Below are 17,768 nucleotides of genomic sequence, written 5' to 3'. Positions count from 1 at the left end.
ACATGTGCACTTTCTGAAATGCCTGTGACTTCACTCTTTTGATTTTATGTAATTATAAGGGAATGTTCATATGTATTTGCTTTTCGATTGGCACAGCATTTTAAAACTGAGTGTCTTCAGATAAAGTACATATTTTCTTTTGGTTCATAAAGAATATCCCCAGTTTATGTGCTCAGAACTATTGTGAATGTTTTATAATGCAGTCACAGTGCAGTTTATAGTGTGCTTATGATAAGAATTTCTACACATACCCTATGTATGTAAAGAAAATAAATATTAGATGTTAGTTTGGATTTTGAAATTAATCGTTAGTAACTAGAACCTATCCCTTTCCACTGTGTTATCTTAAAACTGCTAGCAGTTCTCAAGCAGAACTTTGAACACAGTATTTTTCCAAACTTTGCAGCTCAAAGTAAATACTTTTCATTTAAACTAATTTCAGTTATAAAATAGGGAAAACATCACCCACTTAAAAACAGCTTAAATTGCATGTACTTTGTCACTGTAAATAAACAAGGTAAACATTGACATAACTTCAAACTATTCTTGGGTTGAAAAAAATCTGCAGTTCAAAATAAAATTCCGCCTTTGGTCAACATTTTGGATGCAATTCAAAGTTTCTCATAAAATAAACATATTTTAAAGAGTGTTTTGAATTTCACTGCATAATTCCTAGCCAACAGAAATTACAGTGGTATCTTTAAGGTTTATTACATGTCAGATCAATAGCCATTATGCAGGACTAACACAATCACTGAAGAGCAATACCTTTCTTCTACTTAACCCTTACTGCTAGGACATGAAGAAAAACTTGCTATAGTTGGTCCTTAGGGAAATCCTCTCACAGAGTGAAACTTTATTGTTTCTTTGTTTAATAATAAGAGTATTCTTTTTTGGATAAAATGGAAACTGAGCTGACTTTCCAGCCCAGAAAGCAAAATACTTATTAAGGTAATCTTAATGAGAGTTTTTCAGTAAAATAGGGGAATAGTTTTACATCTTGCCTAATAGCAAACTATTTTGAAGCTTTAACTTAAAATGAAAATGACCCATCACAACAGATTGTAAATTTTTTTTCTGATGTTTTTAAAAGTGCCTCGATGATTTCTACATCTAGAGTGTTAAAGTTAAGTATTTGCTGTTTTATTTAAACATTTTGAAAAATGAACATTCTGGGGCTTTGCAGCATTATTAAGAAAAGCTGTCCATACTTTACCATGTTGTTACATGTGTTTATCTGCTGATTATAAAATGTGTTAAACAGTATTTTAAAAACAAAAAAAAAAATGCAGAACTGCGCTTTGATTAATTCAGTGAACAAAACATATGTTGTTGGTTCTGTTCTATGAAATTCATATATGATCAATAAAATCTTTTAAAAGAGCAACTTTGGCTTTGAGGATTGCACTGCCGACCATGTTTTTTATCCCAGCTAACTCTGGGCTCATACTGTTAACTTAGCAAACAAAACCACTTTCTGGCTATAATGGTAATGTCTTTTTAATATATTTTTATATCCTCTTTCTAAATTTTCTTTAGGTTGGAAGCTGTGTATTGTGGGTGTTACCCGCTTTGTCCCAAAGATTTGGTTTATCCCGAAATATTTCCAGGTAGCTGCTTTAATGTACTTTTGTCTTTGTTGAAATTTACTACATGATTCATGCTAAATTAGAAAGTTTGAAAATAAACTTAGGCAGGAGCAATTGTTTATTTGGCAAGTCAACATGTTAGTGTTAAGGAAAATTTTATGTGTTTTAATACATTAGAGTAAGCTTATATTTACCATCTGTTCTTTTAAGATAACAAAAAAGCAAGTTTTCAAATAGCATTCTTCATTGTTAGCATACACATCCCATAATGATGGATTTTTATAAGCAGGTCAGCGTTGCTGCAATTGCTTACAGATTTTTTTTAATGATATACACAGAGAAAAATTGAGGACTGAAAGTCACACCAAATTATTTCAACAATTGACTAGTTAATAATATGCAACTGTTGTACAGAGTACATACGGCTATCGTACTTGTTCTTTGAAAAAATTCTCATCACTAAATATATCACATATGCATTGTGTTACATTAGAATAATGTATTTTAATCACCCAAAGGAGATGTCTAAACAGCACAACTACACAGTCTTATTTAGCATTAAACATCCTTGTGAGCTGAGGTAACCTTATAAAATCATGCTTAAATAATGTAAAACACGAGGCGGCACAGAGCAATATGCATTTTTAATTAGTAAAGTGACTAATATCGGGTGTGTGCTTTGAGGTTTTTGTTTCATTAAAAATGTATCTGTTTTTCCTGCAGCTGAATATCTGTATTCTACACCTGAACAGCTTTCAAAAAGGCTCCAGAATTTCTGCAAGAGACCAGATATTACAAGAAAACATCTCTATAAGGTAGTTATTGAGAAGAGATTTATGTGGTATAAATACCATATTGAAGTACAAAGAAAAATCTTAAAAAAAAAAACATTTAATTAACATACTAATGTTTAAAGGAAACATGCTAGGGAGGGATATTAGTTGTTACACTAACAAGGATTAATTAAACTGGATGATGCCAGTTGTATTAACCTAGGTCTTATGAAATACGTGCACTTAATGCATGGTACATGCTTTTTTTTAATTTATTGTTTTCTAAGATGACTGTCCTTTACATTTAGCCCCAAGAGGCTTATAAAAATGAACCTGGATTAATGTAACTCATTAGTTTAAAAGGAAGTAAAAGGAAAGATTCTACAATTATACTAATGAGGATAAGCCTTTCTTCCCATCGTAATGAAATCTTCAGTCCTGAAAAATTCAGGTGAATGACATACATGAAATTTGGTGTTCATTTTTTAAATACTTTAAAGATGATTTTGAGAATCAAATGTTTCCTTTGTGTAGTTTAGTAAAATTACATAAAAACCCTCAGTTAGTTTAGAATTCAACTGTCAGTCTCCTCTCTGAATGACAGAGGCAAAAGGAAAAGAGTTTAAATAGCATCATCATTCAGTCCCTTCATTCGTTATTTTTTTTTCCCCCTTGTTTGAATCAAGAATTTTACATTGTTGGAATAACAACAGAGAGACTCTCCTAAAAGTCCAAGTAATTGAACTGGGATAAATCTGCTTTACGAGTTGTGAAGGTGGCTCTAGGCCATGAGTAATATACCTTTTTATATTCTTTGAATGTAGCATCTTCATTTTACATAAATTCAGTATACTTTACAATCTAGCAGTTTTCTAATCCAGCATATTTTAATTTTCCTATGTTAATATATATCCTTTCTACATGAAATACAGCCCGCTGCCTTTTTTCCTCTCCTTTCCCTTATCATGGCCTCAGATACATACATATTTACATAGTGATACATCAAAACATGACTTTGTTTCTGCAGGAAACAGTTAAACTTCAAGAAAAAGGGAGAGAACCAAAAATGCAATTTAACACCCAATTTCAAGCTCATTATCTTTCATTGTCTATTAACTTGGCAATGGTTCAGAAGGTAGCTCATAATAGTTTAAAATGCTGACTGAACAATTCCAGGCTTCAGTATTACTCCTTCAGTCAATACGATTGTATCGTATTCGTAGGAAGCTTCAAAAAGAAAACAGTCTTCCAAGGTTTACATCCAGATTTCCTCATTTTGAAAGTTCAGTCATGGTCTTGTTTGGGTAAAATGTTAATTTAGTAGTTTCCCACATAACAGACTGTCAAAATATACAGCTTATGAAATTGAAGAAATAAAATAGTATGTATTAATACAAATAGGTTCATCTTCTACATATGACACAAAGCTACTTTTTAGTGAGTTTATCATCGGATTATTGATTTATTTTTCCCTTCTGGTGAATTTTTGGGCAATTTTTTTTTTCAGTTTTATTGAGATATAATTGACTTACTACACTATATAAGTGTGAGGTGTGCAGAATAGTGATGGACATATGTTTTGAAATGATTAATGATTACCACCACAAGTTTTAGTTATCACCCATCATCTCACAGAGGTACCAAAAATAAAAAAAAAACCGAGAGAAAAAATGTTTTTATCTCATGGTGAGAATGGTGAAGCATTTTAAATTGTATTTCCACCATCAGAGTTTTCCATTTTAAATTTTGCTTCCAGGTAGGCATTATCATCCCTGTTATTTTGGATCTGCAAATCTTTAACCATTTCAAAAGTTACTGCAACAGGTTGCTTAGAGTTACAATAAAAAACACATCTCCAACTGAAATATTTTAATATGGCTATTGCCATAACATAGCTCTAATTATTTCTTCTTCCAAGAGCTTCTGGAAAAACTCTGAAGCAATGTCAACTTAGTGGTATGCTATTAATATACCAAATTGTTCTTCCTATAGCTTAAAAAATAGGAAATACCTTAAATGTTTGTTCATGTTACTATGGTTTACATATATTACTAGTCCATGCATCCTAACATGGTCCAAGTCAGTTTAAGAAATTAGTGTTTTATGCATAAGCATGTATAAGAATTTATATATATTATTCACTTTATGTACTTTTTAACATGGATTTTGTTTCTTATGAATCTATTATACACATTGATATATATCCTCATTCATAGATCTTGATGACATGTATCCAAAAATTAAACTCAAAAATGAATAAGTTAGCCCAGGAATTAGAAATAATCAAGAGCTTTACAATGCAGTTCCCAGGACAAACTGATAAAAATCACAAGGACCACAGATCTAGTTGGGTGGTTGTAATAAGATTTAGAGCTAAAACAGAAAAGGAATGCCAGTTATAACTTTATCATTAAGATTTAATACATTACACTATTTTTTTTTTGCCTTATGTTTTATAAATATTCACATTTCAGGTAACATTTGCCCTCACTAAATATCAGAGAATTATTTTCCCCAAGGCAGCTTTGGACTTTTCTTAGGCAATGGAAGAGACTTTTGTGTATATTATACAGAGAGTATTGAGGTTTTCTTTTTAAATTTATTCCATTGGACAGTGCTGTTTTGCTTTTAAAAACATATGCTTCTAAGATCTAAAAGGATAGAAAGTCACTGAATTCTTTAATTTGCTCCTTTTACATTTTTACACCTTACTCTTTTTTTGTTGTTGTTAAAAGTTTACATTTTAAAATCATCTCAACTACTTCTCATGTAGAGTTCACTTTAGGATAAGATTTTTCATATGGATTCACACTTAGAAATTTAATGACTAGAATAAGGCTACTAACACTTGGCTTTTTTCTCACATGAGACATTATACTTTCAATATGAGTGAGAGTTTGGGGGCTATAACTTGAAGCAGGATTTGAAACAGAATGCTAGTAACTGAAAAGCAGAAACAGAATTTGATACCTTTTTTTTTCTTAAAGTGACTCTTTCTGCTACAAAACTTCATGCCCATGACTTCTCACCTGAAATGGTTTCAGACTTGAAATGTTTAAATTCCTCATGTGCATGCAAGTATGCTCCCCTCCTCTCTCCCACAGACATTTTACTTAAGATATTTAGAGAAATGCATGCAGAAATCACATTTCTTAATTATTTTTAAAACTTAAAACCCTGTTCTGAATTTTTTAAAAATCTAAAGCCATTTCTTAAAAAGTTTGCCACTAGGCTCAGCCATTGGACTGCACGTTTCTTGTACTTACAGGACACGTCCCTTTCTAAGTAGGTTACACCCAGCAGCCACACACTTGCCACAGAGATAAAGTAGGTTTCACTTCATCTGTAATAGGGAGCTCTTTTATGACTCTTGAACACAAGATTCTAGAAATAATCATAAAGTAATCAACCAAGGATTAACTTCTAACAGTAACATAGGGCTTCCTTTTACAACCCAAGTAAGTCTCATACCAGGAAGTTATATTTTGGGGGGGTCTCATTTTGACAATGGGAATTTACTTACTGAAAATTCCCAACAATTACTTGAGATCAGTACTTTATGCTTTTAGAGAGCCTTTGATCATTAGATTTTAAAATGCTTTAGAGGAAAATTTCTGTTCACCCCCTTGTTACCAGTATTGAAAATAGCACAAAAGTACAAATGAGGTAGTTGTAAAAAATATATACTGCCAGGACTAACAGTAGGTTTTCATTCCCACACTATTTTTCATTTATTTTTATTTATAAATTGAGTGATATTCTGTGTTTAAAAAAGAGAGAGATGCCATCCTTCCTTTGCTTTACAAGGGTAAACTGTAGTTTAAGTTTTTTCAGATGATAGCAGCTGATTTTTATTTTGTTCCCCTCTTCAAGTCCTTTCACATTCCAGAAACCTTTATAACCTGCTGTTATTTGGAGGAGAGGATAATTTTCAGATTTCTGCCTAAAAGTGATTCCAAAGAGTGATTAAGCTTACAGTTCAGATTCAGAGCCCAGAAAAGCCATTTGCGGTTGTCTTAATTATATCAGGTTATATCTCCCCGAACCACAGCCAAGCCACTTTAAGTTTCCTTCAAGAGACTGGTCACTTTATAGTCCCCTTTTAATTTGAGCTTATACTCTAGATGTGAATAAGGTGGTGCTCACTAGTATTAACACGCCTCCAAAGTCATTACTTTTTCCTTAAAAAATGAAAACTTAAAAGCTCATGACATTTTTAGAACTTCAAAAACCTCTCAATTGCACCAGCACAATCTAAGGCAAATGATCCGTCTCAATCTCTCTCCCTCCCTCCCCGTTACTCTTCCCTCTCTTTCTTAACTTCTTTCCTTGATTTTGTTTGGCTTGGTTTTCCTTTGATTTGTGTAAGTAAAATGCAAGCAAAAAATCTTTAGCACAATAGATATACTCAGGGTGATTAAGATCAGTTAGAGGTTTTGGCTGCTTCTCTTTCTCTGCTACTAATTTGTAGCCTGGCTCTAGGTGAACTTCTTGGCCTCTATATGATTCATCTATAAACTTGGAAGAATTCTTTTTTTCTTAATTCTTAATAGCATTTTCCCCCTGAGGTCCTGCTATAATGAAATAATGAATATAAACCCGTTTGTAAACTTGAAGTGCTTTATAAATTCCACGTAATAGTAATGGCATTTCTCTTGTGCCTTCACCACTTAAAAGTAAAATTCACATTCACAAAAAACATGTATTAAGAGTGTTGTCTATCTTATGTTTAGAAAAGTTAAAAGTTGGATGATAAACTTCTAATAGCTGTCATCCATAACATAAACCAGGAAATTTGTGTGCAGTAGAATATACCCATTTGCAAAAAAAAAAAAAAAAAGGCGGGGTTGGGGGGGCAGCTTTCCACAATGGTTGAAAATATAGTTACACTTTAAGCCAATCAGAAACTGGGATTTCCTGAGGTGATGAAACTTGAGAACCATTTACTTGGTGGCTTTTTGAAATCTAATTGACGTAAGTTATGCAAATTTGCAATATGAATTTTCAGCATGCTTTAGTCTTTCGGTCGTTAATGCTTCTTCATTGCTTTCTCTTCTCTCCCTCCCCCTTACAGGGTGAAATGGCTCCTTTTTCTTGGGCAGCCCTACATGGTAAATTCAGGTCTCTGCTTACAGCAGAACCTAGGGAAGATTTGTGACAGATGGGGCTAAGTCACAAACTTGCAGCCTAAGGCAGAATCTGTAGAACTTTCCAGAGTGTGCCCATATTTACCTGATCAGAGAGAAAAGAAAATCTGCAGAGGAAGCTGAGCCTGGCTGCTTGTCATAGCTGACACAGAGCCATCTGCCACAAACCTGTGGCGGCTTCAGATCTCCAATCCCTGCCACCACCCCAACTCAAATTAAATACAGATTCCTAGAGACGTTATGATGGTTACACATGTCCTCGGCATCACATGGAGGAGACTGTTCAAAAAAAATATGTGGCCTGTTGTATAACCGCACTCATGTATCCCATATGTGGTGCCACATTGAATTTCCGGTTGAATCCGTTTTTATCCTTTGTACTGGATGACATGGTGCCTGAATTCTTTCTTTTCGCCGACACGATGGCAGCCAAACTGCAGCTTCAAACGCTCTCATTTGGCTGGGTTTCTACCTAGGTTGCCAGGTTATCATCGGAGCCTTCTTGTGTCCTCAGAGGGCCACAGGGCCTGAACGGAGGATCAGAATGCTACTGACTAATTGGGCAGCCATCTCGGAATTGTTTGTGGGCAAAGAGCTGCTTTAGCACTTTTCTTTTAGCAAATTAATGACTCCCTGGCACCGAGGTTTTAAGTGAAGGTATTAATAAGAAGTCTGGCAGGTATTCCCATGATTCACAGAGTTACATTTGCATTTAATTTATCTTAAAGAAAGTTGCAAGATAAACAGCTGTAATTCAGACAAACATGGAAAATACACTAAGTAGGGCCATCTCGCCCATAAAATGAACACAGAGATACTTGTTTTAATTTTTTTCGAGAAATAAAAATACTTCTTACAAAACCAGTAATTTTGATATAAATATTTGTCAAAAATATTTGCATCCAGCTACAAATATAATCTTCTCAAGATAAATCACTTATGATTCCAATAGTCAAGCTGGTGTATTTGTTAATGTCAAGATATTTTGAATGGCTAGATTGTAAAATAAATTTTTAATAAAGTGCCCACTGCAATTTTTAATTAACATATCTCATTTCCATGTAAGTGTGTACATCTATCTGTATGTTTCTCTCTGAACACTTTCGTTGTGTCAGAGACAACGAATACAATTGTTTCTTTTCCCAATGAACAAGGATCTGTTTTGCAAATGTTTGTGAGATATTATGACATTTCCAAGATTTTCTTTGCATTCTGGAAAGCAGGAGGTAAACATTTGTAGTCATTAAGGTAAAGTCTGTTGATAAACCATCTTCTGTTTACTGACAGGTAAATTGTAACTCTCCTAGCTTTTGAAATGAATAACTTCTGTAAGCTGTAAAGTGAGGAGCAGCCAGGGGGAAGAGGGCAGACAAGGGCCAAGCCTGGCTCTTTGGCTTTTAGAAGGACTGAGTTGTCTTGCAGGCATCTGAGACAGAGAGGGCACTGGTTCAAAAGTCTGGTAGGACCCATTTGACAGGTAGCACAAGTGTAAGCAGGAAATAGATCAAGGTAGAGCCCTCTAGATAGAGGCAGTCTTGCAGATCAGAAAAAGCAGCAGTTCAGGGCCCAGGAGGCCAAGGAATTTAAAAAGCAGGGAGAGTAAGAAGCAGAAACAACAGGTTCTACTTCTGCACAGAGTCCTCCCTGACCAGCGTGAAAGCCCTATGTATGATGGACATCACAGCACTGGATCTGAGTCCTCCTCCCATTCTGAGAAGGCACTGGACAAATTAGCCCATAAAACAAAGGGCTCAGGAATTATTTGAGAAGTCCCTTCTGGTCTGAGACTGTGAAACTTGGAATCTATCGGTTATGTTCCTTTTGAGTGCAAAAGCTAATATAAAAGGGCCTAAGAGCTTTTTAGACTCTTCTTCTGAGCAGGGTTTAGCATCTAAAGGGATGCTTCAGTTAGAAAGGTGCCATGTTATAGATGACGTCTCTCAAAACAATATTATACTCTCACAGCCAAGAAACAGTGCTTATTTCATTATGTCCTACTATTCTGAAAATGATGAGCTCACATTTCATAGTGAATCATGTATCATATGCATAACTATCCATATATACTTTTTTTTTAATTCACGGGAAAACAACATTAATTACCATTCAGATAGTGCATCTGAAACACTTAAATATTTGCCTGATTTTGGCAAACACAATATTGCAGGTTACCTGTGTACAAAGATGTTTTTCTATACCCATAAACTCAAATCAAATTTTGGCTTTAGCTGTGCCAGCATTATTTCTGGAATAAAAATTTGCAATAAAGTGGTCACTTCTTAGAACTATACTGTTGGATTTGGTATTAGTGCAAATAAGCAATAAAAAGTCTTGTAAATGTAGAATTTGTAACATTTGAAAAGCTAACTGTATGTGTGTGTGTGTGTGTGTGTGTGCATGTGGCTCAACAGCCATGATATGGTGGCATGGAGGGTTATTCAGTTAACCCATATTTTGTTGAGGAAAATCGACAGTACAAGCTGACTCTTTACTTCCTGTTTTCCTTGTGCTGGGCTGTGCTAAGTCACTTCAATCTTGTCTAACTCTCTGCAACCCTATGAACTGTGGCCCTCTAGGCTCCTCTGTCCATGAGATTCTCTGGACAGGAATACTGGAGTGGGTTGCCTTGTCCTCCTCCAGGGGGTCTTCCCCGACCCCAGCAGGGACTGAGCACTCCTCTCTCAAGTCCCCTGCACTGGCTGGTGAGTTCTTTACCACTGGCGCCACCTGGGAAGCCCCCTGCTTTCTTCACTTTCACTAAAGAGAGCAGACACTCCCATTATTTCTTATTTTGAGTACAGATGTTGAAAATTTGGGTTTTTTTTTTTTAAAACATTCAATTCTGTTCATTTTATTCTCTTTTAGATTAATCATTAAACCGATTTTAATCTTAAATGTCTTTAAAAGTCTGCCCATTATCAACCCTGACACAGTGTTCAGGATGCTTGTCCTGAATTTACCTAAACTGTGTTTCTGGCAAGGTGTTTCTGTAATAAACAGAAGAGCACCTAGTTCTTAATATACTTATTTATACCAGGTTAATTGGGAACAGATCAAAAGACCTTTCCCCAAATGCACCTGGTTTAACAAGCATCCTTCAGATATGGTTAAGTTTAAATGTCCTGCTCCAGCTCTCAGTTCTTCAAACTTGCCACATAAAGATGGCAGCACAATCAGTAAGTCAGTGAAAACTCAGCCATAGAGGGCTGGACAAATTCACTTCAACACCTTGAAATGCATCTGGAAGCAAAGATTTCGTTTTCTGTTGAAGGTGTTAATTATATTTGATATTTTTAAAAGTAAAATCTGTTTTTGAGAAAGCATCTGCTACCCAGAAATATTATGAGCCACAAAAAAATTTTTCATTTCAGTCTCAAGATACTTTCTGCAGATGAGAGAATCAGATTTCAAATGTCTTTTAATGTTGACATATTCTATGAGTTTTATTCTTCTATTGACTATTGACGGGTGTTACCCTAAGTGCCTTTCTGTTTCTGTGGAAAACTGGAAAACAAGTTTCATTTTAAAATGTGAATTGAGATGTACAATGACTAGTGCTGCTATTAACGTGCCCTCCCCTCACAATTATTCATTAAAATGTAATGGGAAAGTTTTTAAACTATGTAAACAATTCTACAGGATGCTCAAAGATATGTACCTGTCTGCTTAAAGTATAACAGAAAACTTGGGAATTAGCACCAAATTTACAATTATGGTTAAGTCAGAGGAGTGATGGTAGGAAAATTAGACACATAACTGGGAAAGTGTAGTACCTTAAGAAATGGTCTATTTCTTAACCTGGGTCATAGCCCACAAAGTCTTATTTCTACCCTTTATGACTTTTTGTATGTCTTAAATGTTGTTATTGGATCTACATTTTGATAGGAGCTGTAGATATTTTGGTTACCTTGTGTAATATAGGAGCTATAATACTCTGCTGCCACGCCATTCTTAACGTTTCTCAGTTGATGGATGGAGTCAGAAAAACCATTTTCCTTTAAACAGTAAAAGAAACTGCCCTCACCACCAGTTTTGCATGAGAAGACTTTCCTTGGCTTACTGGGAGCCAAGCACTTAACTTTGACCCCGAAACAACCCATACTACGAAGGAAGTTGAACTTGACTGTGGGTTCCTTTTTCCTGGAGCTAACGATCACCGTTTCTGACTAATGTGTGTGGCGTTACAAATAGAAAATGGAAAACTAGGGCTCCAGAAACTCCTTTTTGAAGAGTCAAGAGAGGAAGATGGAGGAAGTTATTATATGAGCTGGTCTTTTTATCTTGAAAAATTCAGAGCTTTGTGGTAGGGCACAGAGCTGTCTGAGCTGCTAACCACTCTGCCCACTTCCTGCACTGTTACCTGTTCCCTTTCCTCTTTAAGACAAAGGCTTTCATTGTCGTCATGCCATGAAAAGGAATCCTCCAAGTATCTTTGGGATGCCCTAGCTGCATGTGAGTTACGTATGACTTCAGAATCCCCACATCCTCTGGCCCATTTTCCTAATTTGGAATTTGGGGGTCAGTGCCTTCTGGGGTCCTCCCAGTACCTAGCACTGCATTAGTGATTCCTTTTTCTCTCCCATATCTCTGTGGTAATGACTTTCAACCCCGGGACAGGTTCTTCATGGCTCCCATAAACAAATACAAAGAACTGATGTTTCCTAAGAGATAATCTGGTACTTCCCCTGGTGGCTCAGCGGTAAAGAATCCACCTGCAGTGCAGGAGTCAGAAGAGATGCAGGTTTGATCCCTGGGTCGAGAAGATTCCCTGGAGGAGGGCATGGCATCCCACTCCAGTATTCTTGCCTGGAGAATCCCATGGATAGAGGAGCCTGGCAGGCTACAACCCATAGGGTCGCAGAAGTTGGACGTGAATGAAGCGACTTGGCATGCAGGCACACAGAAGATAGTCTAACATGTGTACTGTCATATTAGTTACTGCATTTAAATAGCAGACCCAAGATGGAATGCTGGAAGATGGGATTTGTACTGGAAATACTTATGTAACACTCTTCTCAAGGAATTTGAAGTCCTTTATATCTGAAAATGTAATGTTTCCATCACCATTTCTCAAGTGAGAAAATTAAGGCATCATGTTAAGGCTTATGTAGGAGCCAGACTGCCTTATAGAAACGGAAAGATGTTTTGTGTCTTTGTCTAAGGCTTTCTGTGCACAGAACAGTGTTGTTGTCACCCCAATTCCCTTTCAGGAAGCATCAAGTTCAGTGTTGATGACTCACTGGGACCTCTGTTTCCCTATTATTTCTCCCCTCACCAGGCAAAGGGCAGCAGGAGGTGGCCCACACACGTAGTTGGTAGAAAAAGGGGCATGAGAGACCTTGTAGTTTTGCTCACATTTTAAATATTTTTATTTTGACTATTATGATATCTGTAGGAAAGCATTGCGGAGAAGGCAATGGCAACCCACTCCAGTACTCTTGCCTGGAAAATCCCATGGACGTAGGAGCCTGGTAGGCTCCAGTCCATGGGGTCGCTAGGGGTCAGACACAACTGAGCGACTTCACTTTCACTTCTCACTTTCATGCATTGGAGAAGGAAATGGCAACCCACTCCAGTGTTCTTGCCTGGAGAATCCCAGGGATGGGGGAGCCTAGTGGGCTGCCGTCTGTGGGGTCGCACAGAGTCGGACACGACTGAAGCGACTTAGCAGCAGCAGCAGCAGCAGCAGCAGCAGGGAAGCATTGGGTCGCTACATCCCATCCCAGGCCCTTACCACTCCCTGTGGTCTTAACACTCTGTAGGACTTACACATCATATAACTTCCCTGGCCCTCCTGGTGAAACATTTAGGTTTGTAACCTCCCCGTTTTAGATGGGAGGAAACTGAGGGCTGAGTCCTGGCTGAGTTGCTTTGGGTCCCATGTAGACACAGGTCTAGACTTCAGTCTCTTTCAGGAGATTGTGTTCAACTCATTTGGTCAAGTGGTATAGTGGTTTGGTGGTGGTTTAGTCGCTAAGTCATGTCTAACACTTGCAACTCCATGGACTGTAGCCCTCCAGGTTCCACTGTCTGTGGGATTTCCCAGGCCAGAATACTGGAGTGGGCTGCCGTTTCCTTCTGCAGACCATCCCTTAAAGGAGGTGAAAGGGAATATATCTATCTGTCCATCTTTTCCTCCTTCCCTCCTTCCCTCCTGCTCTTACTATCAGAAAAAAAACACAGACAAGTTGCTAGTACTTGGCTATAGATTTATTTCATGTTCCTCCTGCCTGGCCTGGCTATACTTGTAGTCCAAGCAACCATAAGGAGAGAAATGCAAAAAAAATTGACTTCTGGTCCTAAACTCTCTGACTTCTGGTACCTGTGATGTTTCTGAACAGCAGAGTCTTTTTGCCTTTCACATCATCCAAGTAGATGCCACCTATCAAACAGATAGGCTGGCCCTTTATCCAAAAGGCAGCAGGTGTCATCAGTGCAGAAGCACCTTTAATTGTGCAGCAAGGGCCCGCTTCGTCTCATCCCCAATAGATAATCCAGAAATTACATCCTGAAACTTACTTCCCCAGAAAGAAAAGGAAGAGGAGGAATAATTTTAAAAGAAGATACTTCTAGTACAGTATTAGACTGTAATTCATAGGGAAATTTATGCCTGAGATATGAATTTCTGAAAATAGCATTTTTTAAAGGGAAACACTGACACATCCTTAATTATAGAGTAATAAATACCAATGGTATATTATCTTCTGATATTTCCTTACACAGATATCAAAGCATGCAGCTGTCTTTGAAAACTGATAATCAAGTACAATATAAGTGTATTACATCTTGAGCTTACAGCACACACTTTAACTAAGCAGCCTCATGGAGCACTTAACAGTGAGAAACAGAGCTGCTTCGAGTAGAAACCTAACTGAACAAATTAGACTTGAATTGTAACTTAAGAATCATAGTCAAACCAAAATGCCTGTCCTTGCCAGGAAAGGCATTCCAAAGGCAAAGAGCATGCCAAGTAAAAAGCCTTTGCTTCAGGATTATGGAGGCAGTTCTCAAAAGCCAGCATAACTTAATGATCAATCAGAAAAATATAGAGCAGTAACTTCACAACCAAAGGATGCATAAAAATTGTACAAAGCATTAATAGTGGAATAGGGAGGAAGAATGGGATTTTAACAGAAAGTATTAAGGTCTTAGAAAGCTCTATTTATTGCCTTCAATCCAGGCAAAAAGAAAGAGACAAACATGGTCAAAGAAAAAGTACGTGGACAAATGTGGGGGGTAGGAAAGGAAATGAAGGTTAAACAAGGCCAATATGATTCAGAATGAAAGGGAGGGAGGCAAGGATAAGGAGCCAGCTGCAATTACTAAATGTTACATTAAGAAGAGCTGCAGTGGAGAGGGGAGGTCTGGATATTTGACTAAGTGGATTAATGCCTTCTTCCTGGGGTGTCTGAAGATGCAGATTTTAATTTGGTACAGGATTTTATTGTGAAATTCTTAGTGGGATGGGGATAAATAGAGACTTTTATAAACACTTAGAAAGGAGAAAAGGGGAACATAATGCTTTTCATAAATTTGACTGTGATAAACATAGTGTTTGAAGCTATGGACACAGGTAAATGGAAAAAAAAATAGTCCATAATAGTAGAACTTACAGGAAATTTAGACAAAATTTAAAAGGAAAAAAAAAAAAAACCCCACATAGATGTGTGAAGCCAAGGATTTTGAATGACTTAGGGGCTGGTTTTATTGCTGCTCTCCTTTCTCCACCCATTAAAAATAATAAATCATAACTCTGGCATTTAGAAACCTAGTCATGAACATCATTTATTAATATAAACTTGATCCTATGCTATTCTTTGGTGGGTGGTAAAAATACGAACTAACAAAACTGGCCTAAAACAAGGACAGCAGGGTGATCCTCTCAAACACAGGAAAACTATAAGGAAAGAAAAACTCCTAATTTGCTCTTTCACCTTTTTTATTTTACTGAAAGAGAAAGTCAAAATGTGGAGTGCATGTGGCTAAATCAAGACTGGATGCTTAGAGGAGATTTTAAAGATTTTCCTAAATATGTATCAAAAGGGTGGGGGAGGCTTGGAACCGAGTGTGATTTACAGCAATTTATTAATCTGCTCATCTACTACCACTTCCGGGAAAAGTGGCAAATAAGGAAGGAAGGCTCTCTACCTTCTACAGTGGAAGCGAGGAGAGCAGAAATTTAATCGCATTCCCTGAGTGGAATGCTTCTGTCATTTGGCTGGCAACCAGTCCACGAACTTACTGGTTCAGGCGTTTGTCTGGCCAATAACGTTGGAATCATTTAAAGTGAAAATATGGATCGGGAGGTATTTAAGAATTACTGATATGCAGCTATTAATCTTGAATGCAAATAGCATTATTTGGGGTGTGGGCAAATCATTTAACTGGAATCACATAAAAAAGCACTTTGATTTTTTTTTTAATACTGTAAGGAAAATGGCACTGGTGGAAAAATTACAAATAAAAGACAGGAGAATACCTACAAAGAGGAAGGCTGTTAAATGACTAAGCAAGGTGGTCTTACTACCTCCAACCTGCTGCATCGTTTTTCTCAGTAAACAGATTACTAATAAACAGACCCAAATACCTTTATTTCCCAAGCTGACTCAGCAACAAGAGGAATAAAATACGGAAAAGTGCAATGCCTGGTGGCTCGGGGTGATCCTCAAAGGTCATCCCTTTAGTTTCAGTGTTAAAAATGAGGGCCCAGAACTAGAGATGTGTGATGGTCACAGAGTGGGATTTGGCTTCTGAACACCACCCTACCCTAAGTGAAGGATTTAGGACGTCACGGAGTTGAAGTGGCATCTTAAATCCCAGGAAACATGGTAGAGATTGTTTTGCAATCATAATGAATAAGAGAAAAGGTATCAACGCATAATCTCTCCTTTTTCCTCCAGAGTCCAGAACCATCGAGAACCTTGTGCTCTCTGGTGCTTGCAGCTATGTTCCCCGGCTTTCTATGGGCTCAACTTTGCCCCTGGATTTCTAATCCTGTGATACCAGGCAAGGGAAGGGGTGGGGGGGACCGCAATCTATAAAATTGCGAAACAAAACGTGCACGCGTATGCGTGCCTGTTAGTTCGCTGAAGATAATGAATAAGCAGTACTTTAAGCGTCAAATATTAAAACTTAAAAATGTGTTTTAAAACGTTTTTAGGAAACCAAATGTACTCTAACGGAGTATTTCTAGTCTTTTTTTAATATATAGAGGGTCTCAGGACCTCTGGGTGCGTCAGCAAACGGTCCTCCTACACGAGGAGTGAGCAGCTGCGATCCGGCCCCAGGCACCACCTACCCAGAGTCATCCACTACCTAATGTTATTTTACATTTGCCCTGTTAATAAAAGAGGTGTGGGGCGAGGGCGACGAGAAGAGGCATCCCCGCCCCCTCACCCCGACCCCACCCAGCATTCTGTATTTCCTATTGTCGTGGCAGTCAGCCGACACATGGAAAATGTGTACGGTTTTGCTTGCCTTTTAATCTGTAATTAAGGATTCCTTGTCTGGGGCCGGCTACTTCTTTGCTCCTTCCCTCCCCTCCTCTCAGATCTTCCGTCCTCGGACAGGTCTAGCCCTGCGCCGCAGGGTAGGCGCCGGCGTGGCCCCACTGGGCCGTGGGCAGAGGGGTGGCGGCGGGGCGTGCGGGCCTCGGCCTTACGCAGCGCTGGCCTGCCCAAACGCGCGCGCCCGGGCGCCAGCCCCAAGCCTCCGACGAGCCTGCGCCCAGCGTCGGGAGGACAGCGTGCCGGAGCCTCCGAAACCGAGAAGGGTTGGGAGGGTCCGGGGTCTCCGGGCTCTCGCCGCGCACCTTCTCCCCCAGGCCGATGTGCCCGAGCTCCGGTTCGCGGCGGCGCTCGCCCTCCATGCCCCGTTGGGTCCCGTCCAAAGCGCGTGGAGGTAGTTCGACCCCTCTCCGGGCGCGAGCAAACGGGGCACAGAGGACGTCGAGGGCGCAGAGTCCTCACCGAGTCTCCTCGGCAGCGCTTGAGCCCAGCACCGAGAGCCAGAGGAGCCCCGAAGCCGCTGGAGGCGTCCCAGGCGACCGGACGGGGCGAGCCCCGAGCAACCGCCGCGCTCCCGCTCACTCTTGCGCGGACTCCGGGGCAGAGCCGCGCCGGCACGCGCACGCCGACGCGCGCACAGCCCGACACGCGCACACTGTCGCGCACACTGTCACGCACACACGCGGGCACGCTCCCTGGCACGCGCTCACCGACAGTCACATGCTGACACACGCACACGTGGCGGGTGGCCCA

The 17,768-nt window shown here is 38.8% G+C and overlaps 1 protein-coding gene across 6 annotated transcripts in view; it reads left to right on the top strand.

The window, feature by feature from the left end:
- Nucleotides 1–16,634, top strand: part of GTDC1 (glycosyltransferase like domain containing 1) — a 445,574-nt gene extending 428,940 nt beyond the window's left edge. For 4 of the 6 annotated variants that reach the window (XM_018062522.1, XM_018062508.1, XM_005676178.3 and 1 more), the window contains 3 exons: nucleotides 1,540–1,610; nucleotides 2,313–2,404; nucleotides 7,437–9,799. In XM_018062522.1, coding sequence (XP_017918011.1) covers nucleotides 1,540–1,610; nucleotides 2,313–2,404; nucleotides 7,437–7,533 — 260 coding nt within the window. In that variant the 3' untranslated portion in view covers nucleotides 7,534–9,799. Of the gene's footprint in view, nucleotides 1–1,539; nucleotides 1,611–2,312; nucleotides 2,405–7,436; nucleotides 9,800–16,409 lie in introns of those variants that run through there. The other 2 variants (XM_018062499.1, XM_018062503.1) reach the window with 1 other exon arrangement.

The sequence above is a fragment of the Capra hircus genome, chromosome 2 (assembly GCF_001704415.2).
Source record: "Capra hircus breed San Clemente chromosome 2, ASM170441v1, whole genome shotgun sequence".
Taxonomy (NCBI): Eukaryota; Metazoa; Chordata; class Mammalia; order Artiodactyla; family Bovidae; genus Capra; species Capra hircus.
Note: the sequence above shows the minus strand (reverse complement) of the source record. Positions and strands in the feature narration are given on the sequence as shown.